General features: G+C 39.2%; 1 protein-coding gene across 1 annotated transcript in view; it reads left to right on the forward strand.

Moving 5' to 3' along the window:
- Positions 1 to 6,397, forward strand: part of LOC107082890 (potassium voltage-gated channel subfamily H member 5-like) — an 18,535-nt gene extending 12,138 nt beyond the window's left edge. Inside the window, exons 9-12 of the mRNA XM_015371791.1 lie at positions 1,154 to 1,353; positions 3,482 to 3,734; positions 3,985 to 4,181; positions 5,209 to 6,397. Of these exons, the coding sequence (XP_015227277.1) occupies positions 1,154 to 1,353; positions 3,482 to 3,734; positions 3,985 to 4,181; positions 5,209 to 6,282 (1,724 nt within the window). The 3' untranslated portion in view covers positions 6,283 to 6,397. The remainder of the gene's footprint in view (positions 1 to 1,153; positions 1,354 to 3,481; positions 3,735 to 3,984; positions 4,182 to 5,208) is intronic.
- Positions 6,398 to 6,613: the final 216 nt, after the last annotated feature.

The following is a 6,613-nucleotide window of genomic DNA, read 5'->3' on the forward strand; positions in this document are numbered from 1 at the left end:
ATCTATCTATCTATCTATCTATCTATCTATCTATCTATCTATCTATCTATCTATCTATCTATCTATCTATCTATCTATCTATCTATAAATAATATGTTTATTAGATTTTTTTTTTAACTTAATTAATTATCGGATTTTTCTTCCCTTTTCAATAAAATACAAATTTATCCCAAATCTTAGTTTTTTTTTGTTTTTTTTTTATAGATTTGCCTTGTTAAATATAATTAACACTACTGTCTAGTAAAATTACCTCTACTCAAAAATGGGAATCTGTTGGCGGTGTTGTAGTTTTTGTTTAAATTAACATAAACTTGTGTCAGTATATCTGCATATGTTACTTTCACCATCCACTGATTGAGCAACATCGCTGTACCTTTAACCTTTAAGCAGCTACTGTAAAACAGCATGAAAAGTGATGCAACAAAACCAGTGAGGACTCAGAAAGTGACAGCCACGCTCCGAGGTTTGTGCATCCCGAAATAAACACCCATTACTCTGATGGTGGCCCGGTCGCTACGAGACTCCCTCAGTAACAATGCTCGTGTCAGCTTCAGTTGCATCTGATAAAGTTCCTGCTACAGATACGATAATTAACCACGGGAACTATTGTAAAGGGAGGAGAGCTGCCTGCAGGCTGCAGGGAAGGAATTGGACAATGAGCCATCATTGTAGATATGTGTCCTGACCTCTGTGCTCCTGCTGTGGTGAATGGAAAGTTTTTCTCCTTGAGTGGGTAAAACGTCACGATATGAGATACTGACTGACTCTTTGAGGTCACAGCAGCACAGCGCTCTTACTGAACAAACGTGCAGGGAAAATTATATCATAAGGACTGAAAGCATCACTAGTTGTATTTATGTGTGGTTGTGTTGTTTCTAAATTGGTGCCATTCAAAGTAAAAATTGCTCACAATGCTGACTGTGAAACGAGGAAAGATAAATGTGATGATATGAAACTATAAATAATTGACAAACTGCTTTTTGTTTACTGTACACCCTCCGCTATTTTTTGCCAGATAGTAACAATATCTTATATCACTATTATTCTTATGAATAAAGAACATTCTTCCCTCCTATTTTTCAAAATTAATTACACGTTTGCTCTATCATCTTAGTGATTTTGTTTTACATTTTTTGATCATTTTTGCTCTAAGCGCTGCTGTATGCCACCATCTTTGGAAACGTCACCACCATCTTCCAGCAGATGTACACCAACACAAACCGATACCACGAGATGCTCAACAACGTGCGCGACTTCCTCAAGCTGTATCAGGTTCCCAAAGGTCTGAGCGAGCGGGTCATGGACTTCATCGTCTCCACTTGGGCCATGTCTAGAGGAATCGACACAGACAAGGTACCCATGCTGACACTTAAATTTAAAAAACTATCCTAAGCTTTTTCACCAGATAACTCTATTCCAAGCTGAATCATCACATAAAATGAAAGAAATCAATAGGTTCTGTTGGCATTGTCTTCTTTCTGCACTCACACATAATGAACCTATAGGTTTCCTTTTATTTTTAGAAGAAAATGAATAAAAACTCCCTGAAAGATTTGCACTTATCACTTGATAATGAGGAACGGTACCATCAAATAAGAACTTAGAGTATTTAATTGTAGTTAAATCCCCTAAAGTTGAATAAAACAAGCAAGCTGAAAGATTTTTAAGCTTTAACTGATAAAACCTTAATTTCTTATTAATTTATTTGTTTTATTGTTACCATTATTTTCCTGTAAAACTGCTGCAGTAATACCTCACATGGAGTTTATGATACTTCTTTGCTGCTCCATAGTACATTTATAAGATTTAGTCCTTCTCATAATAAAAATAGATAGCTTAAGGTTTCGGAAGGTTTAAATTTCTAACCAGCAAATAGGACAGAGATGGATCTTAGATACGGCCAGTTGGTTTATTTTAAGTTATTTAGAGGCATTGTTTTTAAGCTGGTTTACAGCAACAACATTAAATAACTGCCATTATACAGCTTATTTCATTAATGGTACGTGTTTTCATGTCTTTATGTGAAAATAACGGGATTATGCTTCGAGCAAATCACTTTTTCATGCATTTTGATGGGGGTTGATCATCATAAACTATTAACTGCCTGCAAGAGCCACTTAATAATTATGCTAAAACTCCAAGGAGTTCAATGGGCAAAAGGGGCATGTAGATAAATGTAGATAGGAGGGTTGATGATTGCAGACATCTGATAGAAAGCATTAAGCATTTAAAGTCCCAAACCCAGCAGTAAATACTCAGTAACTGACTGAAAAAAAGCTAAATGGATTTTTTAGAGGGAATCAATGTTTCTAGACAACATCTAAAAGCCTTGCTGCTAGTTCAATACCATAGAGTCCAGTGTTTTGAGTGTGTTGGTGTCAGTTTTTGTCATCTCAGAGGGCTTTATAACACATTTATATTGATTCAGCTCAGTCTAATCAGCAAATTGTAGTTTGGTGTCTGATAGTCAGATTCTGACAGATTGGATTTATTAATACTGTAGCCTGTTAACAAGGGGTGTCTCAAACACTACATCCAGGGCCAGAAAATATTTACTTTTAATTGTTTCTTTATGCCTTGTTGAGGATTTATATAAAATTCTGATTTATTGCAAAAGTTCAGTCACTCCTTAAATTTTACACTGAATTCAGGTTATTAGATAGCATTTAATGTGCCATCTACCACACAGCCAAGATTAATGGCAACTTAAGGTGTACTTGATAAAGCTTAATCTTGATATAATTAGCTAAACCAAGTAGGTAGAGGCGATATCCTCATGCCTCATAAAAAGAGCTAATGTCTCTCCTTAACGTATTCAGACCCCATGTAAGATCTGTCCTTTCACCACCAGAGGACATATTTCTGGTTTGTCACTGATCGGTTCTATTAAGGAATTTTACGGCCATTAAAATATTAATTTTTGTGTTCATGGAAGGCAGTAGTTCCTGCATGATTTCAACTATTTCCTTTTTCTTCCGTTGAATTTCCATCTTAGTCGGCATCAAGAAGTAAAACATTGTAATTCCAGATTTATTCTTATTTGACTTTTATGTTAAAATGGAAGCCTTTATACTATGGCAACATATTTGATGCTTATTTAGTCACTCCATCCGTTTTACTGAGCATGAAAATAGATAGAAAGTTTGTTTCCTTGTTATTGCAGAATCTGCTTGCAGCCAATTCAGTTAACTTTGGCATCAAAACAGAATGAATGCTTAGTCTGCTTTAGTTCAGGTTCGGATTGAAATTTTATTTAGGGGTAAATCTAATCTTTGTTTCATTAAGGTAATGTTATGAGGTGTGCAATCTATCACAGGGAAGATATTGATGCTCATAACCTTACTGCAAAACACAACTTTAAACTTTTCCTTTGAAGATTCAGCTTTGACCTCTCTGTGATATTTTACTTTTTAATTAGATTTGAACGAAACACTCTTGAAAGCCAAATCTGACCTCCTCTGTCTCTCCACCCCTCCCAAAGGTTCTCTCCATCTGTCCCAAGGACATGCGTGCAGACATCTGCGTGCACCTCAACAGGCAGGTGTTCAACGACCATCCAGCGTTTCGTCTGGCGAGCGACGGCTGTTTACGCTCCCTAGCTGTGGAGTTCCAGACCACGCACTGCGCGCCTGGAGACCTCATCTTCCACATTGGGGAAAGCGTAGATACCCTCTGCTTTGTTGTGTCCGGCTCACTCGAAGTCATCCAAGATGATGAGGTCATCGCAATACTCGGTACTTTAACAGAAAATTCCAGGCTTGGTTTTATTTGGAGATATGATGACATCTGAAATGTAAACAGAGGTTTTTGTGTCTTAATTAAACAGTAAAAATATAGACTTATAATCCTGTAATCTGTAGACAAGTATACTAATATATCCATCAAAGTGCATTCAAATTGATTTATGAGAAGACAAAACATGGCTTCAAACTAAACAAGTTTTATCTTTTTATTCATAAGCTGATGATGTGTGGATTCCTCTAGGTAAAGGGGATGTATTCGGAGATGTCTTCTGGAAGGAGACCACGCTTGCTCGAGCCTGTGCAAACGTGCGAGCGCTGACCTACTGTGACCTGCACGTCATCAGGAGAGAAGCTCTGATGAGGGTGCTGGAGTTCTACACTGCATTCGCCAACTCCTTCTCGCGTAACCTCATCCTGACCTGTAATCTACGGAAACGGGTAAAAGAATGACGCAGGGAGCTTGATTTTTCACATGCCTCATACTGTATTTATCCCCCTAAGACCCTGACATGTTTTTATTTCTGAACTTTAGGCTAAGCTCTTCATTTATTCTTGTAATATTACCTTATTGCATCAACATCTCATGAAGTATTCATGGTTACTCTTTTTGAAGTTGATTCAGGACTCTGCTTGTGTGGGAAAATGTCTGAGGTTGCAGAACAAACTAAACAAAGTCATAAATATATAATGTTACTAAGAGCGAAAAAGGAGATGAATAGATTTTTTTTTTTTTTTACTACAGCAATTTATTTTGACAACCTGCTACAAATTTGTGCAACTAAAACAAAATAAAGTTAATTACCTTTTTATTCACCAGAGGGCTCATTATTATTATTTATTTTTTGTTATACAGCTTTTAACATTTCCCCATATTTTCAGAATATATCATTGGGATCTTATATAATGGAGCTATTATAGCTGCTTTTCAAAGTTTTTGCAGGAAATTATCTGAAAAGTGTGGCATGCGTGTATATTCCTCTAAACATATTCCATTGGTAGAAAAAGGCATCTTAAGTACAGTAAGTATATAGAAAATGATCTAGAGTTTAAAACTTCTCAGAGAATACTGTTTAAACCAACAGCTGAAAAACTAAGTAGATGGCACAGTTACAAACCCACCTAGACGTTGAGATTCAAAGATGTTAATATTCAAAGAAAGACCAGGAGCCCTATGGTAACCCTGGGAGAGCTGCAAAGATACACAGCTCATATGTAGGGAGTTAGGTGTTAGTCCTGCACAACACAAATCAGGCATTGAAGATGGCTTGGCTGTTAGAAAGCCATTTTTAAAAGTAAGAGGGCCACAATACTATACTGCATCCTAAACAATGCATCCCTGCAACACCCATGGTGATGGCTGCACCATACTATACAGATGCTCTGTTTTATCACAGACATGGTAGCATATTTATGCAGTGGATTCTGTTTTGCTCTGTATGTGATTGCTCTCATTTCTGTGCTGCAGGTAATCTTCAGAAAGATTGCTGATGTGAAGAGAGAGCAGGAGCGGCAGAGGAGTGAGGTTTCTCTCTCCATTCCTGATGATCACCCTGTTCGCAAGTTGTTCCAGAGGTTCAGGCAGCAGCGAGACTCTCAAACCCCAAATGAAACGCAAACTTACTCAGAACAAAACTGTGTCCAGATGGAGCCACGGCATAGCCACCAAGCTGACTCCACCTCCTTCAATCAGGAGAAGAAAGTCAGCACCAATTCCTGCATGGAAGCGGGAAATAAAAGCAGAAGAAGCAGCATTGCTGCTTCTCTGCAAGAGTGCAATGACTCTGGAAAGTCAGAGCAGGGATGTACCCAAGTAACCGTGGAGTTGATGCCGAGTCAGAGGAGCTTAAAAGCTACTGAGAGTAGTGGTACAGTTGCTGGTGGAGGCAGCAGAGGTGGGCGAGGGTGGGCGAGGTTTAAAAGCACTGTATCTTCCGAACCAGTGCTTCCTGTTGTTCAGAAGGAAAATGAAATAGAGAAAGCAGAGCGGCCGACAGCACCACAGGCCTCAGGAGAGCAGGCAGCATCCAAAAAGAACCTGGAATCAGAGGACAGTGGGCAGCCGGTGAGCACAGAGGGGGGCAATGCAGCAGCAGAGGAAGTAAGCATCCTGCACAAAACCGACTCCTGCGACAGTGGCATCACAAAAAGTGACCTGCGCATCGACCGAGCCGGAGACTCCAGGAGCTCCTTTGAGCGAAGCCCCATGGAAAAGAGCCCTCTGGACAGGAGTCCGTTCGAGCACGGCCTGGGGGTTTACACAGAGGTATCCCTGAGGCACTCCTTCCTCCAGCCGGTGACTGAACAATCCCTGCTCCAGACAGCGCTGCACGACGCCAAACTGGAGCTCAAAGGGGACATCAGGAAACTGAGTAGCCGGCTCTCACTCCTAGAATCACAGGTTAGTGAAGTCCTCAGATTATTGTCATCTAAAAGGAGACTTTCGCTGCCTCCAGCTTCTTCAAAGGCGAGGATAAAAAGTCATGACATGGTCATGGCTTCAAGAGTCGTAGCACCCAAAGCAGAAGAGGAATTTTTGTGACCTCATTCAAAACTGTATATTTAGAACCACAATCTGCATGTCCTGCTGGACTAGAAGACTTTTGATCACTAAAAACTTGACTGCATGTTTATACTACTTCATGTAACCTATGCATCGAAACCCAGGGATTTCTGTTTTGGAATCTTGTGCACTTTTTATGGCAGTGTAATTCAAGAAGGCACCGCAACAATATATGAACAAAAAAAAATTTAAAACACAACAGATTGCTGGAAATTGAAACATTTTATGAATTTTAAAGCAACACAGAATCTAATCCGCAGCTTTTATGCACGTCAATCCAAGCAAAGGGTTTTTGTCGAATGATGCTCAG

The sequence above is a fragment of the Cyprinodon variegatus genome, unplaced genomic scaffold (genome assembly GCF_000732505.1).
Source record: "Cyprinodon variegatus isolate N-32 unplaced genomic scaffold, C_variegatus-1.0 Scaffold4, whole genome shotgun sequence".
NCBI classification, from domain to species: Eukaryota; Metazoa; Chordata; class Actinopteri; order Cyprinodontiformes; family Cyprinodontidae; genus Cyprinodon; species Cyprinodon variegatus.